The 23168-nt window shown below is 39.7% G+C and overlaps 1 protein-coding gene across 4 annotated transcripts in view; it reads right to left on the bottom strand.

Moving 5' to 3' along the window:
* Nucleotides 1-23168, bottom strand: part of FARP2 (FERM, ARH/RhoGEF and pleckstrin domain protein 2) — a 73684-nt gene that overhangs the window by 39718 nt on the left and 10798 nt on the right. For all 4 annotated transcript variants that reach the window (XM_058843794.1, XM_058843795.1, XM_058843792.1 and 1 more), the window contains exons 3-7: nucleotides 14457-14561; nucleotides 12996-13038; nucleotides 9420-9498; nucleotides 7631-7728; nucleotides 5506-5620 (exon numbers count right to left, since the gene is read on the bottom strand). In XM_058843794.1, coding sequence (XP_058699777.1) covers nucleotides 5506-5620; nucleotides 7631-7728; nucleotides 9420-9498; nucleotides 12996-13038; nucleotides 14457-14561 — 440 coding nt within the window. The remainder of the gene's footprint in view (nucleotides 1-5505; nucleotides 5621-7630; nucleotides 7729-9419; nucleotides 9499-12995; nucleotides 13039-14456; nucleotides 14562-23168) is intronic.

Genomic DNA, 23168 nt, shown 5'->3' with positions numbered 1-23168 from the left:
CAGACTAAGCAAATTTTACAAGCCTTTTTTTTCAAGAAGATAATGGCCTTCCTTCCATAAACCTGCATTTCATTTTAGTAAAACAGATGACAAACTATTTTTAGCATTACCTATTTTTGTGTACTACACAGTGCCAACCACAACATAGGTAATAAATAAATTCTCCTGCTTCCTCAGGTGGCTTTTCTAGTCATACTCCTTAAAAATACCTCCTCCTACCTACCTAGAGAAATGTGTTAAACAATTGTTTAGCACCGTATAGATTTTTTTTAAAATACAAATAGAGAATATTGAAGTCAATGATTATTCCATTTGAATTTAACAGAACTAGGGATGATACAAATTAACTCCAAGTAGGAACTGTCTCTACAATTCAGAATACAATTATGAAACTTATTTCATATGCTATCATTTTAAAAATTGAAGTTGCTAGAAAAAGCAATGCTTCTTTTATACTTACTAAAATTCTCTTTAGTGTAAAATACACATGTACACAAAATGCCCTGAGAAAGTAAGCCTGAATGCACATATGTTTGACAACAAAGTTCTGTTGCCTTGTTCATTCTGGAGGGGAAAATGAAGAATCTAAAACACTACAGCAGGAAATCACAAATTTATTTTGCCAGCTGCAGAAGGCAGGGATTCAGTGACATTCCTGACTTTACAAGCTCAGTCTGTAATCCACCCTTATCCAAAGGTCAGTATTCTGTGACCATGTCATATAAAGGGAAGAACACAAGAGGCACAAAAACCTGATTTCAAATGGAAACAGAAATGCCAAACCATAGAGACTTGTAGCTGCATTTCTACCAGAGTTATTGCTATGTGTACTAGTTATGTCTAAGAGCTTCAACTGGTAAAGCAGATTTTTCTTCCCTTCACTGAAACAAGTAACACTGGAGTAAGTGCTTTTAATATTAACTTTAACTGTTGCTTCCATTTCCACCACAGATTCTTTAACTACGTCAAAAAAGCTGGAGTACCATAGTTCCTATTTATTAAATATATACAAGACAAAAGAGGTAGATCATAAATCCTACTTTTGGCCAGGGCTTCCTGAGTTACACTCTGAGAGCACTGTGTGCAACTCCCACCCACACTAATTCCTGCTATAATTCTTCTGAATACAGCGACATTAAGAATGAAAGCAGGGCTTTGTCTTTTAAAGAGGGTGCTGAGGTTGGGAAGGAGGGTTGGAAGGGAAGGAAGGCAAAAACAAAAAATGGCAACTAGAAAATTTGAGCTCTACAGTACTAAAAATTCCTCATGAACTGTCTGGTGAAACTGATGTAGAACCACTGACTGTTATTTTGTGTACCATTAGATATGATCCAAAGCACAGCACAACTTAGGAAAAAAAAAATAAAAGTAAGGTACCAGCCAATTTTAAGAGTGTTCACTTGCACACAACCTGTCTGTACCCACCAGAGAAGGCTGAGCCTGGTGTGGAGGAGCTGGGAGCAGAGCCAGGCAGCTCTGCCTGTACCATAGACAAGTACAAAGAGAAGCAGCTACAGAAATTGCCCTCAGATGCTGCCTGCAGGCTTAACTGCACAGCCCAGCCCCAAAACAATCTGCTCTAATTTTGTTCAGCCATTAAGCAGATAAATCTACTTAATCTTCCCCAGGTCAATGGACAACACACTAATATCAGTATTTCCAGCAAAAACTGCTGTCAGTGCAATAAGTGTTAGTGTAGAGGTTCCTTACAGCCATCCAGATAGACAAATATTGGTTGTGATACAAGATTCCCATGGCAACAGACTCAAAATAAATGCTGTCAAGTGTCAGGTGATTTACAGAGCATTTAAACCTAGTGATTAATATAGAACTTTAAAGATGAAGTGTCAAGTTAGAGTTTTTCTAATTTACACACAATTTAAAGGATTTAAATTCATGGACAACTAAACTAACAAGAACTTAGTTGAGTGAAAGGATGTGAGGGATAACAGTAAATGCAAATATCAATCTATTAAATTTTCTACTTCTTTCCTGATTTATGTATGTACAGGCAAACAAACCACAGATGTGAACACAGGAAATATGTGTCATGTTGAATCCTGCACTCACCTCACAGCAAGTATTCTACTACTCACAGGAAGGCAGAAAACATTGTATTTTGAGTGTCTGAGTGTCAGGAATTAACTGCACCAGCACCAATACACCATCTACAAAATATACATCTTTTATTTTTAATAAACCATAGAAATAAAATAAGTTAATTCAGGTTCTTGCCGGAGCAATAACTAATGTGCTACACCAAAAATATAACTGATTTTGTTTACCATTACTACATATGCAAAGTATAGAAACCATATTCCTATTATTTTTTAAAGTCAAAGAAAGTATTTACAAATGTAAAAGAAAAAAAGTATGTTTAATAGAAAATAATCATTCAATTGCCATCCTTCTAATTACAACATTCTCTATTTACTGAATGGATTGGATACACAGGTTCTGTTTTATTGAGGGTGATGACGTTCTACCACTTCTAATAGCTACAGTGAAGCAATTAAAAAAAAAAGAAAGGGAAAATGGGAGAAAAGAAAGTGCCACAGAAACAATCTGGAGGAGATGAGCCATCCTGTCAGAAGTGGGTTTCTCTGCCTGGACACCTGGTTTGTACAAGAAATCTCTGTCAGGAGCAATCATCAGGGGAAAAATCACAGAATCCCAGGATGGTTTGGGTGGGAAAGCACCTAAAAGATCATCCAGTCCCCCCCACCTACCGTGGGCAAGGACACCTTCCACCATCCCAGGCTGCTCCAAGCCCCACCCAACCTGGCCTCAAAAATATTAGTCTACTAAAGGCAAGTGGGGGAAGAATAAGGTAAATTAAAGGAAATAAAAAATTAAAATAAATGAAAAAAGTAAAAAATATGACACACCAGGATAATATGACAGAGAAGCATTTTTGTCTGTCCAACTGCACTATGCATCACCAGGAAAAAGCCAAATGTCCAGGTCCCTGCTCCTGCCTGCTCACTGGAACAGGAATGAGGAAAAACGTGTCTACACTGAGAAAACTCAGAACCCTCTTCAACTACTGGAGATGGGAAAGGGTGGTCAATACTCCCCGAGGAGGGGAAGAGGGAAAGGATGTGTGTGCTATTTTGGGCTGAGGTTAATTTTCTTCACAGTAGCTGGTACCAGGCTGAGATCTCTGTTTGAGCTGGGAATGTGTTGATAACCCAGGGGTGTTTTCCTAATTGCCCAGCAAAGCTCAGCCAGAGCCTTTTCTGCTCCACACACAGCTCTAGCAGGGAGGGGCTGGGAAAGGAGCAAGGACTTGGGAGGGGGCACAGCCAGGACAGCTGATCCCAACTGACCCCAAGGATATTCCATCCCATATGGCTTCGTGCTCAGCATATAAAGCTGGGGGAAGAAGGAGAAAGGGAGGATATTTGGAGTGATGGTCTTTGTTCTCCCAAGTCACTGTCACCCGTGATGGGATCCTGCTTTCCTGAGGATGGCTGAACACCTGCCTGCCAGTGGGAAGTAAGGAATGAATTCCTGTTTTGTTTTGCATGTGTGTGTGGCTTTTACTTCATCTATTTAAACCATCTCAAGCCATGAATTTTCCCACTTTCACCCTTCCAAATCTCTCCTTCAACCCACAAACTGGGAGCCAGCAGCAGCATGGGGCTGAGCTGGGGTTATCCATAGAAACCACAGCTAATTTTAAGACTGCACTGCCTGCAAAATGCCATCTCTCTAACAAAAATGTTTCCAAAGGCGCAGGGGAAATTTGAGACGTGCCTTCAAGGTACCCAGGTATTGCTAATATTCAAAGGTAACCTTTTCTAACTTTGTGCCTCTGCTGTTAATCTGAATGTGGCTTGTATGTACTTTTCTACAACACTGCCTTAAAATAAGATTTACAATCATTTTAATAATATGGCTGCATTGAATGCAATTCTCATTAAACTAATTTTGAAAAGCACATTTAGGAAGCAAAGAATCTTTACCTATTAACCTTCTTCTGACTCCCTCCTGACAGGCAAAAATACAAACTTTCCATACTGTAGCCAATGATTAGAAGCAACTAGTTTGAAAAATAAGTTCAAATCTATTTAAAAAAACTACCAGTCCCTGACTCAGAAGACAGTCACAACCTTTCCATCAAGAGAAGCAAACCAGGAAAATTCCCCACAAGCAGAAGCAACTCAACAGAATCCTGGTACATGACTAACACTGGGCTGTTCTGTCCATGCTCTGGGGATTAGATCCAAAAATCCCACATTTTACCTCAAATCTGAGAGCCATCAGCCTACCCTGCATGGTGTCATCAAAGCTTTGCATTTGTAGCTTCAGGCTCCACAGCACCTTGCAGCAGTATCACACTGTCACTACCAGTTCTGTGAAAAGGTTCCCCCTTTAAATTTGCTTTGAAATTACTAATTATTTCACCACTTTTCTTCAGATAAGAGAAAAATAATGAAATTAATGGTTTCCCTCCTCCAGCTACCTTCTCCCAAGGTGAAGAATCCTAGCATATATTTAAATTTGCTTCAAAATTACTTTACATCACTTAAAAACATTTCTTTTGTTTCTTCATCATTTCCACATGCACCTCAAAGGTTCAAAAGCAGAAAAAATAACCACCTGATTTCATGAAGAATCGATGAAGTTGAAATTTCATCATTAGCAATAATTTCAGAACAAGTCAAAATGACTGATCATAAACAGCAAATAATTAATTACTGAAATTCTCAGGAACTAATTTTCCAACACTACAGGATGTGTCTTTAAACACAGATGCTGCCCTGAAAAACCTTTGTTCTGTCTTAGAAGGAAATCAGCAACAATCCACGAGTTCACCCATGGAGAGCAAAGGAAAATCTAGGTTTGGATTAAAACACAGAACCATGCAAATAAAATGCGTGTGTGGACTTTCACAATTTATAAAATAACTTCAAATTGCCAAATCCTGATATGCAAGGTCTCAAAAATTACAGAAAAATAAGCTCCTGCAGTTTCTGACTCCATGTTGGAACTAATTTTTTATTTGTGGCAGTGTTTCTTTGTCACCAATCATCTTCCCTTATTTCAAAAATACCCAGCTCTAAGGTATTGCATGAATTCTGATGGAAGTTATTTCTTCCCCACTCCCTCCATCCTTCTCCATCTCCCTTATGCTTAATGTGTAGCAAAAGAATACAATGCAATTGATTTCTAATTATTTAGACAAAAGCAAGAGCTCTGCATATGCAGGCAAAACTGAACTTAAACTATGTGGAATGGAAAATTCTGAAGAATTATTTTGCCTTAACCCATTATTAAATGATAGCTTTTTCTTTGGTGCCTTATTAAAGGTGCCAAAAATCACTTGAGAAAAACTCCTGTCCAACAACTCCATCCTGACTATGTAACTATTGCAACACCAAATGTTCCTTGCTCGAGGTAAATGGTGTTTCATTTACACACTTGTAACATCACACAGCTGCTCAACCTCCCCCAGGCAAGCCCATCTGCTGCCCAGGGTTTACCTTAATCCTCACTTACACATGCTTCCTGTGAAATTCTAGGATCTTTCCTTCAAGTTTTTCCTGGTTTGGCAAATACTGGTTTGTTTTAAGGTGTTCTCGATCTTCTGATTCATCAAAATCCCCTATTTCAGCTACAACAGAAAAACAAAACAATGTTAGAGTAAGAAGAAATAACAGAAAAGGAACAATGACAGAAAATAAGGAATTAGAAAAGGAATTTAAAAAAAGGAATTAGAGAGACCAGAAGAGCCTTTAAGTGCTTCAAATTTGTGCATGATGCTTTGCACATTCATTTTGCCAAACTCACATTTATCCCAAGCTGATTTCCTGGGGATTACAGCAGTATTCAAACATTTTCTGGAAAATTTAGAATTCTTAAGGGTGCAAGGTGTGAGACTTGTAGAAGACCTGTGAGGTGGTCTGAACATTTCTTCCTTACAGATACCTTATACCAAATAGCATATTTCAATTTATTTTTCACTATATATGTAAAATAGTAATAGCCAAGGCTACTTGGGAAGATGGCAAATAACATCTGGGATTTTGGTCTCCACATATCCACGTCTTTCAGATGCAATGCTGTGAATTTAAGAAGATTTACAGAAGAAAAAAGCATCAATGTGAAGTGCAGAACAGCTTCCACCTGATACAAAACGAAATGATCAGAAGTCTTTGGCTTGGAATACAAAAGCACAAGGCAGGCAGAACATATGGCAAATGTGTATTAAAATTACAAGTTGAATAAATAAATTTTAAGAAGCCATTTACTTTTTCTGATAAAAAGTATAAAGTTCCAATATTAAATTTCCAAACCAAAAGGTTTCAAAAGATAAAAGGACATATGTTGTCCAAAAAACTTCCCAAAAACGATGCTGTGAAGCTCATCTCTGCGGAAGGATGCCAAAAATATAAGCAAATTCAAAAATTAGACAAATACAAGGGCAACCAAACAGGGTTGCAGAGTGAGTCTGTGATGCTGTGTGTGCAGTGATTATGGGATGGATGCAGCAAAGGAAGACCTGCTATATGCTCACTCTGTGTCTGAGGGCATCTGCCATCAGATACTGTCAGAGAAAGGAAAGGGCTTGTTCTTAGCAAGAACACAGCAAATTGTATTTAAAATCTAGCCAGCACATGAAACAGCAAGTAAAAAATACTGAAAAGTGCTTTTATAAAATAATTTCTGTTGAAAATAAATCTGTTCTTTCTCACAGCCCATTTTCCAGAAGAACAAAATCAGGCTAAGCAAGGCCTGATGGTGAGATTCGCTCATCAGCTCCACAGTGCTGGAAAATCATGAGCAGGTTTTAATGGTGTCACTCACTGATGGCACACACACAAGGTAGATTTGATCTCCCAATAAAATCACCAGAAGTAATACTATTATAACTGTATTATTATATTGCATTGCAGAATTAGACAAACAGTAACATGTGAAGAAGCATCATTGATCAGCTTTTGCTTCCAACCAGCAAAGAGTCACCAAAGGCCCTGTCTCCAGGTTGAGATGCAGACCTGTGAACACTTCAGCTGCTGCTCCAGCAATCTGGTGTCTGAACTCACTCAAAGTTTCCAACCTCCTCCTGTCTCAAAGGCCACATTTTAGGCCTTTAAGCATGTACAGACTGAGCCAGCAGCAGCATGGAGTGCTTCCAAATAAATTGCTTCCCATTTCCATTTTCAGTCCCAGTGAGGAGGAAAGCTGCTGACAGCCCCACTGCAGAACCTGTTCCAGCATGGTTCTTAGCTGTATTTCAGCCCAGCTCCTGTACAGCCATCTCCTCCCAGGCACAGGGAAAGTGAGAAGTGAAGCTGAGGGAGCACCTAGACAGGTGGGAACAGCTGTCTGGAAGATGTGGAGTGCTGGCAACAGAGCTTGCAGAACCAGGGAAACAGCAAGGGGATGGTTTTGTACTGACCCCCCTGAAGCCAAATTGAGCTCATACATAGGTACCAGCTGTTCCTCCCAAATACAGCCCTGATGACCATCCCAGAGTTGAAAACCAACATATTTAGAGTGTGTGGAGAAGTAAATACCGTGAGAGACAGACACCTCTTTTAGTTACCAAAGCTTCTATGTCAGATTCAATGTGGCTTAGCACTGGCACCGTCAGCAGTGTCAGCCCAGCTGGGATACTCACACTGCAGAAGGTGGGAGACCAGCAGAGCAGCCGTGTTGTCACTGCAGGTCAGTCTCTCCTCTGCCAGGTCTCTCTTGATTTGCAATGCAAACAGGTACCTGGAGGAGAAGTAAAAGGGCTGGAGTTACACAGACCATCCTGACACATGAAAGGACAACAGAACAACTGAGCAGGAGGTTATAAAAGCAGCATCTCCTGATCCTTCTGCTCTCCAAATAACACAACAGCCTGGCCACCAAGGAGTGTCAAATCAAACCAGAATAACCTGTGACTACTCCAGTGCAATTTATCAGCACAAAAAGGCTCAAAGGAACAAGGAAGCAGAAGGAAAACCATTTTTTAAGCAGTCTCTGTCTGTGCCGTAACAGCAGCTGTCATTTTTTGCTGGAAAGAAACCTAAAGATCACTTCAAGTGATATTATCTATTAGAAAAAAAAGATGAAGAACATCACTGATTCCAGTATTTTGTTAGGAAAACTGATAAGCGTTTCTGTTAGCACTCAACTGATCTACTCAGCAGTTGTATTTTCCAGAACTATATTAGCAGTCTACAAAGACAGTAAGAAGTTCAATTTACTTTTCTTACAATGCTATATAAGTTTAACTAAAATATTTCCCATTCAACTGTTAAAGAGGAATCATTTCCTTTTACTTGGAAGATGGTACAGTAAGGACTACAGTAAACAAGCAACAACTCACTACTATAAACCCTCAAACTGACTGATCCTTTTTCTTTACTGAATTGCACCCTGAGAGATAGCAATAAGATTTTTTAACAGAAGGATTTATTTTAAAACTTTATTCCTAAAGTAAAAAATACTAAAAGTTATAAATTTTGAATGACAGGGTGGTTTTTTTTTATTTTTAAGTCCTGTAAATATGAATTAAAGGCTTCTCAAAAAGTATGCTCTGCTTTCTGCATGACTGATGAGCTCTCTCAGTTTCTTCAGTACACTCACAATAAAGAACACAATATCATTAACAGCATCATTAACTACCCAGATGTTCTAAACGCAGACCATAAATACTCAAAAAATAGGCAAAATACAAAATGTTCTAAACATCTGTATTCCTAATGAATTTCCTATATGAAACATCATTTAAGAAAATTTGGTGCAAAGGAAATATCTAGATAGTATTTATCTTTACAAGAGACAATCGCAACCATTGTCATGCTGGTTTGTTCTTAAGCACATCTGAAAGACAATAAGGAACCTCTCCAAGAGGAATTCCAAATAAAAGTAGTGAAACTGTGAAAAGCACTAAATGAGCTCTTTAAACACCAACATCAATGTCCTTGTTAGAGGCACAGACTTCAGACCAGGTCCCCAGGTGATAGCAGGTGGATATGGCTGCTTAACTGACCACAGATCAATTAGCAATGCACAAAAATAACCCACAGTGAGCATGGTTAAAATTGTGAACAGTAAATTGTGTTTGCAAGTGAAGTGTGTTGGGAAGTTTAAATCACTTATTAAAGCATATACAGATTATTTTATATTTCTTTCTTATAGACACTGCTTATAAACATTAGCATTCTCTATATACTGTGACTCCCTTGACACCATGATGCTGGAAAGCCCTAATCTGTGCTGTTTTCTTTTTTTGAAAAGTATTTTTTTCTGATAACATTCATCTGCTAACACATGTCTGCTGAAACTGTAACATTCACTGTAAGTGCTCTTTCACTCATCTTCTGCCTCAGTTTTGCTTGGAAGCAGCTCTGCTGCCTTTCTACTCCATTAATTCAGTACATAAAGCAAGTCCAATAGTTCTAAAAATACTTTACCTAGTATATTCCTCTTGCAGCTGACCTGGGTCTGGAGGGAAAAACTTTACAGCCAGACGAAGCATTGTAGTCTTTGGTCCTAGAAGAAAATGTGGTCATTTCACAAAAAAAAACCAAACCCTGTGTTCTTCATAAACACATGCATATTCTGTTTGCCAACAGGAAGAGAAACAAGACAAAGAAATTCTAGCCAGATTTCAAACCCCAGCTAACCACAGCAGGCTCTGGTGCAGATTGTTCATGTCAAGTGAGACAAAGCAGCTGTATTCTAGAGGAACTTGGATACCATTGAAAAGGTGAGTCTGAATGCTGGAAAAAGAGTGGAATCTGGAAAAAACGTGAAATCTGTAACACACCAAAGCAGCTACTTGGCTCCATAAAAGACCATCAGAGGTGACTGAGGGACAGGGTCTCAGAAAGGAGACACATCCCACAGGCTCCCAACACCCACCTCCACCACCAGGACTGATGCCAGCAGACCTGGCTGGCTCCCCACAGAGATAAAAGGGTGTTTGCAGCCTGCTCCCTGCCTGCTAATACCCATTTCCTCCCACTTTCAACACTATTCTTGTACATCTCAACAACAGACAGAAAACTAATTTAACTTTCAAAATTAAAGAGAACCCTTGGTCACTACTGGGAACAGTTCACAATGCTCTAAATAACAGTTCCAGCATCACAACTCAGCCTGTGGAACCACAATCCCTGTTTCACCTGGATTTCTGAAGGAATTACTACAGGGTGCAACAGTCTCTCCCCATGCCAGGACTGGGCACCACTGTTTTTCCATTGTTTTTCCTGCCTGAAAGCAAATGAGGCCAAGTATTCTAGAGGCAGGCAAAGCACTGGCCAGCCTGTGCTTACAGGAGCCTGCTGAGCATCCACCTGATGTCCACAGGCACCCTCTGGACCACAGCCAGGCAGTGCCCCCTGGGACTCCCCATGTCACTGCTGTTTCAAAGTAAACACAGCCAAATTGTAAATAAATCAAACTTGTTGGAGCACAAGCAGCCTGCTTTAATTTATTTTAAGCATCAAGATCTCTTAAAGCTTAACAAAGTCCAATTTAACCCCATCAGCCCCAAAGTACACTGATTTCTGCTGTCTGGAATACCTGATTCCCACAGACCAAACATTCCCTCACTCATGCTCTCATTTGCTAATGAGAGAATAACAAACTTTGCTTTTTGACAAGTAGCTGGGAGAACTCACAGACTATCACAGCTGTGACAAAAGCAGCTCCAATTCCAAAATTACCAAAGCTTTGGTGAGCAAAAAAAGAAAACTAAAATCCACATCCTAATTACAGTGTAGTATCTAGAAATGAAAGGAGGCTGGAAATAACACCCTATAATAACACAGAAAGCCCACATTTGGCAGTGACTAAGGATTCTACAGTTCTGGAGACAGAACAAGTGAGAAAATAAATAGTTTTAATGATTCCAGTTAAAAGACCAAAATTTTACATCAAATTTTTGAAACTATTCTGAGCCTCTGGAAGACCTTCACAAGGTTAAGAACAGTCCTGCACATTACTGATGCCAATCAAGTGGAAGTGGAAGTGAGAGCAATGTTGGAAGTGTTTTAAGCATCACTTACATCAAATAATAATAAATATAAAGAAATTAAAAACATAATACTGCATATTTGCTTCTGTAGCACAACCTTCGTTTTTGTTTAGCCAGTCTTGACTTTCCTCTGTGAACAAGTTCCATTCAAATGATGAAAAGGAACATTTGCCCACTCTTAACCAAGATGCAGAATTTATTTTAAGCAGCCAAGTCTGAGCAAAAGCAAGAAACAAAAAGGATTTGAGGAAAAATCACCCAGACAGGAATGGTGAATACAGCACTGTACTATATAAAGTGGTAGCACCTCAGAGAAGGTACCCAAATGTCAACCTGACACTGTGTGCCTGTTAGGAAGCTGAAAATTTGGATCCAAACTCCTTCCCATCTGGAGTGGTTCAGAAGTAAAACTGATTGCATTCATTTGAAATTTAAAAATATAATAATAAAACAATAACTTTTATTTTTAGAGAGGACATCAAAGACTCAGAAGTGCCTTTCTGCAGGTAGACAGCAATCACCAGCAACATCAACCAACAAGTTTGAGCAAGATCACCTTAAAGCCCATAACATCTGTGTTTCCCTGCCACTGGACTAAAAGTTAGTAGTTTCACTTCAAAATCATTACGTTCTACAGAAAAAAAAACCCAAAACAACCAAACAAAAACCCTAATACATAGAAAACAGGACATTTCAGTCAATTTAAAATTGATTTCAGAACATGAACATTTGCCAGACAACTTACTGGTATCTCTTACAGACTAATATGAATTAAAAAAATAAGTAAATCTTTCAGTTTCACTGGCAACACAACATGGGTGGTAGACTGTAAAGCAATCATAAATCTTAGTACCTCCAAATGATTTTAGAACAGTATTTGTATCATCAGGGAACTGTGGTCTTTTTGTGGTCTAAATTCCACAATTTATCTAGTACAGGAGAGGATACAGAAGGAGTAACCAAGCAGGAGATCTATGATCCACTACATCTTTAATTCCTTCTACCCAGGAGCATATAAAAAGACAGCACTCCCAGCATTTTTTTGGCAGGGAAAACAGAGTAAAAATATTCTGTACTCTCCTAAGGGAGCCTTATTTTATGGATAATTTGGCTCTTCTGCTTAAAGAACAATGTTGAAAAAAAGTCAAAAACCATGACCTTAAAGTTAGAAAATTAGAATTGATAACTTCATATTTACTGGCAATCAATTTTAGACAGAAGAGTAGCTAAAAGCTACTTCCCAGTACTTATTTTCAACATATTTCAATCAAGATTTGAAAAGGAGTAGGAATTCACCACATCCTCCTGATCTTGTTCTTCCACAAAGCCTCTACAATCAAAACCACAAAACAAACAAATTGCTTAACTGTGTTCTACGGAGAAAAAACAAAAAGTTGGATCTAATCTTTCAACATCTGAAAAACCAACCAGCATCCTGCATTCTTCAACTAATTTGGGCCTTTAAAGTGCCTGTCACATTAACAATTTTTAGGTGGTATAAAGAAAAGACAGCATCACTATTGTAGGATCCTCCTGGCCAGGCAGCACAACCACACTTCACAGCCAAGGCAGAGGCTCTGACACTGCAGCCACCACCCAGGTGGGAGATCCCCACCTCTGCTCTTCCAGGAAAGCTGCTCCTGAGCATGTGGAAAGAGCTGACATGGGAATCAGCCAAAAGGTTCCTTTTTCTTCTCACGGTATGACAACACAACTCCCAAAAGCTAACACAGCAAGTGTTATATTTCACTTCAACATAACACCAGCTGACCCAACCTATCCAGATATTTATCAGAGAAAGAACCCTACCCACAGGAAGTTTCCATTCCACCCACCACATACTACCTATTAAAATGTCAGGTTAGCATGCCCCAGCAGGAACCACTCTCACCCCTGCCATGTGTATTTAACAGGGAAGCATAACCAGTAAATCAAGTAGTAATTGTGAAAGCAACCCACATAAAGAAGATGCAAATTAAGGAAAACTTCCTTTTTTAAAACTACTTACTCCGTACTTGTTTAATAACAGGTTTCATAGGTTCCAGCCAAATCTGAAATTGAAGAGAAAAAAATTACAAACTTACATTCTTATTTAATATGAAAACATCAAAAGTAAATTCAAATTAAACAGTAATTTATGAGTAGCTTTTCTTCCTCAATGCAGTAACTCCTTTGCTTTACAAAAAGTGTATTTGTCTGCTTGAACTGACATTTCTCATGCATCAATAGAAAAGCCATTGATCTGTGCTTAAAGCTCATCTGGACAGAAGAACAGTCAAGTTAGCAAAAGCAGAGCCCCAGTGCCAAGAGGGCAGGAGTCGTGCCAAAACTCACAGTCTGACAGGAGCCAGGCTGCAGAATTACTGAAAGTCTGCAGAACACGAAAAGGTCCAATGTTTTCTTTCCCTTCCATGCTATTTCTGTCACTCTTCTCTACCTACTTAAGGGTTTTTATTCAATATTAACTTCCCACCATTTTTTCTCTTTTGACAATCATACTTTAAAAGAAAGACTATTGTTCTAGTAAAAGGGACATCCATAAAGATAATGCAAAATATTCTGGAAGCTCAACCTTTTATTTTCTCCACTCTTCCAAACAGAAAATTTTTACAAGACAATTACGTTTGGTCCTTACAAGTTAATGCTCTGTTTGTGAGACAGCTGAGGATTTTAAGAGCCTTACTAGCTGCAGAAACAGTTTGGGCATCATGCACAAGAAACAGAAACAAAACAAGCTTTAGTCTATTTCCTCATCTTGAGAGCAGCATGGATTATTGCCATTAGCATTCCCTATGTTCTCAGTCATATTCTCTGCATGTGAGTCCTAAAACTATAAAAAGTAATTTTAAAATAAGTTGAAAAAACCAAACCAAAACAAAATAAAAGGAAAGTTTGGAGAACATTCTCTAGTTTAGAAGTCACACTGTCCTCCTTGCAAGGATAAGTGAATAGGAGGCTTAAAGGTGTCAGCATTGATCTAGATCAATGATTTAAAAAGCTTGCAGGCCTGTGTGCCTGCTGAGGTTTGTGTTGATTAGAAAGACTTTTGTAATGGCTCTTCAGGAAAATTAATTGAAGACTGAATTAACTCAGGATAAATATGAACACTACCAAAATTACACACCATAATTTGATTTTAGAAGTGCTCTGCAGAGTACGCTTTGAGTTCATGTTTCTCCTTTCAAAGTAAAGTAGGATTTTATTTCTGTCCCTGCAAGTGGTAACATCAGCATCTATTTAACTGCTTTTTACAATTTCTGAGATTTAACAAGAAGCAGGATCTGATTCCTCCCTTCTGCTTTAACAGCTCTCCTCATTCTGGTGAGTGAAACAGATTTACAAGGATCCAAGAGATAATCCCACAGGAGACTACAGGAAACTGCAGCAGACTGAGAAATTTTTGTCACTCAAGGAACTGCATTCACTGAACCTTTTTATTAGAGCAGATTTGTCAGGGAACTGTACGCACCCAATATGACTGGATATTCTGGAACTCAATTCCAAAGTAATCTGATTCAATCAAATTCAGATGCTTGTAAACTTCCGTCAGTAACGTCTGGCCATAACATTTTGACTAAGGAAGTAATAAAAAGAAGTTACAGTGAGATTAATAAGAATAAACAAGAATAAGTTTACAGCAAAAACAAATGGCATCTTTATAAACTGGAGAAAAGTATCACAAAGATCTTTCACATTGTTCTTGTCACTGTAACACAAATATCCAACATACAGGCAAAACTCCATAAAAAATCCTTCTGAGAACCAGAGGAACTGAAGTTGCAAGGGGCCACTGGAGGTCACCTACATCCAGTCTCCTGCTCACAGCAGGGTCAGCAGAGAGCTGAGGAGAGCAGCTGCGGGCTATTTGCGGCTCCTTCAATAAACCCACACATTTGTTTGTGTAGCTGAATGCTGTGGCCTGCCTCAGCTGCAGCACACAGAGCAGGAGCTGCCAAATCCCTGCTCCACACAGACCCCTCACTCCTTCCCACAGCAGGAACCCCAGGGCCACACACAGCCTTTGCATCAACCACGCTGGAAATGCCTGTGGACCCAACCAAACCTCCTCTCACACCACGCTTGCTGGGGAATCCCTTCTATGAATCTCTCCCTCAAGAAATTCACTCACTAACCCTTTCTGAGAGCCAAGTTAGGGGCACAGCCACAAACATCAGCAGAAAGCAGCAACAGCAACACAGAAGAGAACAGGAAACTTCCACAACACACCCTGTGGATGCTGAATGCGAGAGATCAGGCAGGTAGCACAGGATCCGTGTGAAACTAAGTCATGTAACTTTGTCACACTGGCCTGAGAAAGTGTGGCCTGAGAAATTGTGAGGAACTCAAACAGTCCTTGGAGAAGGAAAACAACCTTTGCAGTGTTGGTTGTCTCCTTGTTGTTTCCTTGCAAGAAGCAGTCCAGGGGTGCTGTTCCTAACTATCCAGTGATGGTGATGTGCTGGTTTGATGAAAGCCAATGAAAGCTTTATCTTTTCAGACCTTCTCAGAACTGTCTATAAAAGAGGATCTGGAAGAACAAAACTGTCTCTCTTTGCAACTAAGCTTGAGAGTCTGTGTCATCACTATCACTGCTCCTAATACAGTGTGACACACACCCAAACCAGCGACACTAGGGGCTGCTGGTTCAATCACCCAGCTTGCTCTCAAGCAACTCTCACTGTGTGAGGCACCAGGAGAAAAACAGCATTTATGAACCCACACATCAATCCATCTGCATCACACAGGAAAGAATCCAAAAGGCTGGCACAGCCCGTTCCAGCAACAAGCAAAACCTAGCAGAGTGCAGTGGGAGGCTCTGTGGCCACCAAGCTCCACCTTGGGCCATGAAGCAGTCCCCCAGCTGTGGTGACAGGGCGTGGCAGCATTCTGCTTGGCCAGGTTATCCAGCAGAACACACTGGCAGCATTGGTGCCACCAGGGTTTTGTTTATTTGGAACAGATGGAAGACTCTATGATTTTCCCATCAAAGCAGGCACATTTTGTAATACTCTATACACTCAGGACAGTACCATCTATAAAAGTATTAGGCATTATAATAAATTATCACAGAATCATTGCTTGGTTTGGGTAGGAAGGGACTTTAAAACTCATCCTGTTCCACTCTCTGCCATGGGCAGGACACCTTCCACTATCCCAGCTTACTCCAAGCCTTGTCCAACCTTGGACACTCCCAGGGATCCAGAGGCAACCACAGCTTCTCTGGGCACCCTGTGCCAAGGCCTCACCTCCTTCACAGGGAAGAATTTCTTCCCAATATTTAATCTAAATCTACCCTTCTTAATTTTAAAGCCAAATTAGTTATAGAATTAGAATAATTTAATACAATGAAAATTAAAATATCTGAGAGCAAGAATGTGCTATTTTAACCTTAAAAGATAAAAAAATAAGGTGAACATTGGGGAAATAGTTTCACATGACTGAGATGCATAAAAAATTCAAAAGTAATTGCCTCTTATAGGAAAAAGAAAAAACTGTCGCTGTTTTTAGAATTGTACAAATGCCTCTACCTTAAAAAAAAATCACAGAATTTCATAGAGAAAAGGTCTGACAGTCCTGCAGCACTGGAAATCAGAAATAGCTTTGGTATCCACAATGGTGTGAGCAAAGCTGACTGAATCCAACCCTGTAACCTCAGAGAAAAGCACAGAAGCGGGGACAGAGAACGACACAAGATGGGTTTGTACCTCTCACTCAGCCTTTCCCCAGCCATGGTACCTGTAAGAGCAACCACAGCTTCAGACAGGTGAATTCATCTGGTAAAAACAGTAGTTCAGAAAGTTTCTTGGTATCACACTGGCTCAGGCCACTAATGCTGAAACCCCCAAATACAACTGGAAGTCAGGAGAAATGATCCAGTTCTCAGTGACTGCAGATGGTACAGAGATGCAAGGCTGGGTGCTGACATGGTACATGAACATGAGTACTCATCTCTTTTCTGAACAAGTCTTGTAATGTCTAAAGAAGAATTTTCTTGGAAAGAATACAATTGAACTTTTTTAGCCAAAATCTGTGCTTGCAGAAGACTGTGTGGGTATGGGTTTTGGTTTTTAAATGATGACAATGAAATAAGGAATTATACAGGTAATGGCAAGCCACATCTCTGGTAAATTACATTCCTTCTCTGCTGTCTCCTGCACATTTCCCATGCAGGTTACAGACTGCCAAAGGTGACATAAACGCCTGGAGAAATTGGAGCATTTTGGAAATTCAATTTTTTAATTCCAATTGAAACACATTTCCTGCTATGGACTTGTCCATAAATCTTCAAATAGTAACAGAAGAAAATATCCTCAAATATAGTAGGACCCTTGTTTTTTAAGGTCCATACCCACACATCTGTTATTGTACCCCTCCTCTTCCCAAACCCCACAGATCTAAGAAGGAAACACTTTTCAGCCAGCAATGTTTGTGGGGAGGCAGCAATACCCTGACCAACCTCATGTGCAGAAGATGGGACATGAACCTTGCCTTTTCATGGACAGACCTACAAACCTTTAGAAGCCTCTGAACAGGACCTGTGCTGTGACCCAGATCCCCGAGTTCTCATTCATGAAACAAGAAGCGATTCTGGTTCCAACCACCTTTTAGAACTGAAGCACTTGGATTAACTCATGAAAGATGCCTGATAACAATCAGGTACGTTTTACAATCAAACTGTGTGCTGCACTGATCAAAGAATCTGTGTGCAGGATAAAACAAAGAATCTGCATACAGGCATTAAAATTATCCCAACTGGATTGTAATAAACAGCTTTCTTTCATTTAAACTGAGCCACGTCTCTTAGCTCCATCAAGTTCCATGCCTGAAGACAATCTAGCTGCCTTCATCCCTCCCAAAAAAAGAGACTGTATGGCACAGATCCCAGGCACTTCTCTCCTTCCAGTCTCAAGTCCACACTCCTTCAAGAGAAACTGAAGATGAAGAAATTAAGATGGCTGAAGCTGGAAGTACTTGGCAACCGATTAAATTATAAAGGTGCCATCCAAATGTTAAAAGAGTAAAATAATTTTGCTTTGACTATCAACTGTAATTTTGGGTGTCATTTACAATAAAAAGCAAAGAAAAACCCCAGTTTAAGCTCTGTATCATTTTGCATCCTTCAAAAGACAAATGTCACATTTTGAAAGAACAGTATTCATTTTATTTTAAAATAAAAATGGGGTTCAAAAGCTTGAGACAGAACATAGTCTTTTATTATTATGCCTCAAATTCTTTGGAAAAACTCCTCCTAGAACTATTTGGTTCCTCAAGTTGTTTATTACATTTATAACCATCCTTTTCAAAGAGATGAACATTTTGAAGTAGACAGAAATTAAAGTAACATAGTAGGCAGTTCCATGTCATTGTTTAATTTGCATAAAAGCAGCACAAAGCAAAATATTTGAAGTAATTTCTAAATTACTGTAATTTTGACATCAGGGCAAGCAGCTGCATGAATGCATTTCATGAAGGTCCTGCTTTCAATACAAATTCACAACATGGCATACTTTGCATTCCAAACCTCTCAATTACTCTTTATTTTCTGCCAAGACAATGACTACTGATATTACGGAATTATTTCACATTTAAAAAAAGGAAGAAAAAATAGGGTAAAAATACTAAATAGGCAGATAACAACAGCTTTCCCTGCTCCACCTGTACTGTAGATAATTTTAACAAGTCATCATTAGGAGACTGTTCAGTAGAATAGATTTATTTCAAATTGATTTCTAGTGAGATCAAGCTTTAAAATTTCCCTCAAGAGCTGTGCAAGTGCCTGCAGGATACCCTGACAGGCAGTAAAGGCATGGAGAGCCCTGTATGGCAAGAGAAACTACACCTTCAGACCCTGCTCAGTGCTAAGACAGCACCAAACAGGAACAAGCATTCCCAGCTGAAGTTTCTTGCTTCAAGGAGATATCTGTATTTTTTACTTTATAAGAAGAATAAACATATTTAATAATAGGAATGCTTAAGACAGAGGAAAGAAATATAAATAATTTTTTAAAAAGTAATAACAGTAATTACTTTTGTTTTATAGAACCATATAATCACAGGATGGTTTGGATAGGAAGGGACCTTAAAGTTCATCTCATTCCACCGCCTGCCATTGGCTGGGACACCTTCCACTATCCCAGGCTGCTCCAAGTCCTGTCCAACCTGGTGTCTGGAACACTTCCAGGGATGGAACAGCCACAGCTTCTCTGGGCAACTGTGCCAGGGCCTCACCTCCCTCACAGGGAAGAATTTTTCCCCACTATCCCATCTAACCCTGCCCTCTGGCAGTGTGCAGCCATTCCCCCTTGTCCTGTCCCTCCATCCCTTGTCCAGAGTCCCTCTCCAGCTCTCCTGGAGACCCTTAAGGCACTGGAAGGGCTCTCAGGTCTCCCTGGAGCCTTCTCCAGGTGAGCACCCCCAGCTCTCCCAGCCTGGCTCCAGAGTAGAAAGGCTCCAGCTCTTGGAGCAGCTCTATGGCCTCCTCCAGACTCGCTCCAGCAGGTCCTTGTCTTCCTGATGGGGTCTCACCAGAGCAGAGCAGAGGGGGAGAATCAAGCCATGTGTTATTTGCTATTTTCTCAAATATCACTCATGGCAGATTCCCCCTCTGCAATAATGTCAGAGCTTAGGAAGAGAGAAAAACAAACTCATAGTCTAGGATTTTCAGTAGACCATAGCTCAATATTATCAAAATCAACACCTCCTCTCTATCTCCCAAACTTGTCTTCCAGAACATCTTAACTTTCTGCTTCCACATATTTTAATTTAAAAACCAAAAAAACCTCAGTATTTTCATAAGGAGTAGTATTTTCATCTTCCAAAACTGGCAAGCTGCCCTTGCTCCAACTTTCCAAAAAAGAAATCCACTTTTGGCAGCAGATAAGCTGGAAGGGAAAATCAGACCAGAAGTCAAGAGTTTGGAAAAAAAAGCATTATAAAGCTGAGGTATACAATGGAAACTCTTGTGCAGCCAGAGCCACTGGACCCAAGCACCAGCACCTTGGATTTTAAGTCATAAAAATCTGTGACTGTCAGGAGATCAAGTTCTCTAGTTAACAGTGGATGTGCATGAGGCAGAAGTTTAGATTTGACATCATCACTCACAAGCAGCCAACACAGAGGCAACATGGAGCACCCTGTGAATGGTCAAGGCAAACTAAACTGATTTAGATAAAGGCCACTTCAACACAGATTTTTATTGGTTTTTCTGCTTCTGGGCACTTTAGAAGTCTTCCTAATAAAAAAGTGATTTTTCATTTTTTTGAAAATTAAAAAAACATAGACAATTTGCAACTAAACATAGACTTGTTATTTCCTTTCTTAATCAGAAATATGCAAACACTTTCGTGAGTTTATAGCTCTGTTTATCTCCAACCCTTTTGTAATCTGTTAGATCTCTGTCCAAATGAAGCATGAGACAGAAAAAACACCCTCCAAACTCCCTGTTAATAATCATCATTAATGCCACATATAAACAAAACTGCATTTCTGAATACAGGGTGGACATTAGAATCTTTAATAGAAAGAAGGAAATAATCTAAGATGGCAAGGAATAAGAGTCATTAACCTTGTGCTTTCATGGCTAAAACAAGATGACCTTACAGTTCCATATCTAGTACTCAATCTGCAGACTGGAAAAGCAAGAAACAACTGCCTTCCTTTAAAGTACTTTACTAGTTTTCTCAATTTTGATTGGAACTAGTAACTCCAATGAAAATACTTCCCACAAAAACAAGGACCAGGTAACAACTCTGTCAAACACTGTTTCCATGTGCTCAGCCAAATTGTTTAAATACTATTTTATTTTGATCACCTGAACATTTAACAATAACTTTAAGCTTCAAATCTTCTTTTAACTCCTTGTGAAGAAAATGGTATTTTAAATACATTTATTTTATCCACCTTTCTATACTGACAGGTCCCAACTCAGGTTACTTTACTAAAACCACATCAAGAATAATCTGCAGAGCATTTAACATCTTATAGAGCACAGGATGCAGCTTCATTATCACAAAATGAGATAGAATGCACTTTCTTGAAGGTTCTTCTTTTTGAACAATAAGTTATTATGTTACAGAAAGAAGAATTATTGTGTTACAGTATTTCCACACAGCCTTGAAATACTATTTACTCAACTATGGAAGCTGCAAACCCAAATAAAAATCTCAGAGCTATTTTAAGTTCCATTATTACACTCCATACTGAAGTTTAATACATTTTTTGTTTAGGGGAAAAAAAAAAAAAATCTGAGACTCCCTCCCCATGATTTTTTTTTTTTTTTTGTCCTAAGATTTCAGTGGTTGCTTTTGATGTGGGTTTGTTGGTGTTTTTTTAGCAGAATCCACAGCCAGACAAATTATTCCAGAAATGGAAGCCTCTGGCTCATTTAATTAGGGCTAGCTTTAAAATTACAATCATTTAAAGGATCATTTAAGGCAGTGTCAAAGCATATCACTGCCAAATGAACCAGCTCTACCCAACAAACAAGCTTTTCCAGAGCAGCTGGACTTGCTGTGCCTGAAAGTAGGAACACAACAATTGGCTGACATGGGAAAGCATTCCCAAAAGGGAGGGAATTACACAAATGAGATTGGAAAACGTAGAAAATCTCTGAGGTAGAGAGAAAAAATGGTCCTAAGTTTTTAGAAATGGTGCTGTGCTGAAATACCTGGACTATTTGGAATAAAACTGCTGTAGGTTACTTGGGGAAGAAGGAAATCGCATAAATTAACACCGTGGGCCACATCCTTGGACAGAGTTTCACAGGTACTGCTGGATGGTGGCACCAGAGCTCCTCCTTGTTAATAATTGAACATCCAGGTGACAACAGTGGCAGTATCACAGAGAGGAGCTGCTTAGCTGATCCCAAATTCAGGTTCATAACAGAAAATCCAAGCACCTCCATTGCTGACACAAGCTAATAAAGAGAAGGAACTGGAAGTCAGGAGACTGATCTCAGTTTCCCCCCTTGAACTTCATTACTTGCACAAACCCCTGAACCTTTCTACAGCCATTCCCTCACACAGGCCTGGCCACTCCACGCACATAGACTGTCAATGCTTCTGGCAACTTGCACAGCTTCATTTCATAAAACTCTATTTTTTTAAATAATTTTAAACACAGAAAGTACTTTCTTTTCCTCTGTTCTTTGAAAAAAAAAACCAACACCTCAATAAAATTGCAAGTCTTTCTCCATTTATTATGCTTTTGCCTCAAAACCATCATCCATGCCTCCATTCACCAGATTTGATCTGGGCTTGCATAGAATTACAGAATGGTTTAGGTTGGAAGTGACTTGAAAGACCATATCATTCCACTAAGGGACACCTTCCACTATCCCAGGTTGCTCCAAGTCCTGTCCAACCTGGCCTTGGACACTTCCAGGGATGGAACAGCCACAGCTTCTCTGGGCACTCTGTGCCAGGGCCTCACCTCCCTCACAGGGAACAATTTCTTCCCAATATCCCATCTATCCCTGCCCTCTGGCAGTGTGCAGCCATTTCCCCTTGTCCTGTCACTCCAGAACCTTGTCCCAAGTCCCTCTCCAGCTTTCTTGGAGCCCCTTTAGGTGCTCAAAGACTGTGATATGGTCTCCCCAGAGATCTTCCTTCTCTGGGATGCACAATCCCAATTCTCCCAGCTTTCTCTCCTAGGAGAGGTGTTACAGCACCCAGGTACTGCACTTCCCCTGCAAGGTGTTAGGCTACTCCAGACTGACACACTGCTTTGAGGAAATCTGCCCAAAATAAATAGTTTAAAACATCTAGAAGACAGTTATGACAGACTGCACAAAAGACAAATACAAATTTTTACAGAAAAGGCCAAAATTCCCTTTTGTTTTGTGCAAAACTGAAATTGTACCAGCTGTCCCTAACATCACTCTCCACTGTACTTTGAGCAGAGGTTTGATAACATAGTGATGGGTTAATAAATACCTACAGGCCAGATTAGATAAGGCCAAGCTTTTCTAACTTCCCCCTTGCCAGCAGGCGTTTCCTACACCACTGGCTTCAGGCTAACTGCCTGAGGGCACAGCAACACTTTTCTTTAATTATTTCAGTTGAAGACATGTCAGACAGCTTTAATAGAGTCTCTACAAAGCTTTGTGGTTTTTTCCCTTTCCTAATTCTTGTTTTTATTAATGAATGACTGCTCTGTCAGAGAGAGAGGCCCACCCCCCTCC

The sequence above is a fragment of the Poecile atricapillus genome, chromosome 8 (assembly GCF_030490865.1).
Source record: "Poecile atricapillus isolate bPoeAtr1 chromosome 8, bPoeAtr1.hap1, whole genome shotgun sequence".
NCBI classification, from domain to species: Eukaryota; Metazoa; Chordata; class Aves; order Passeriformes; family Paridae; genus Poecile; species Poecile atricapillus.
The sequence above is the reverse complement of the archived record's forward strand: the minus strand, read 5'-3'. Positions and strand labels throughout refer to the sequence as shown.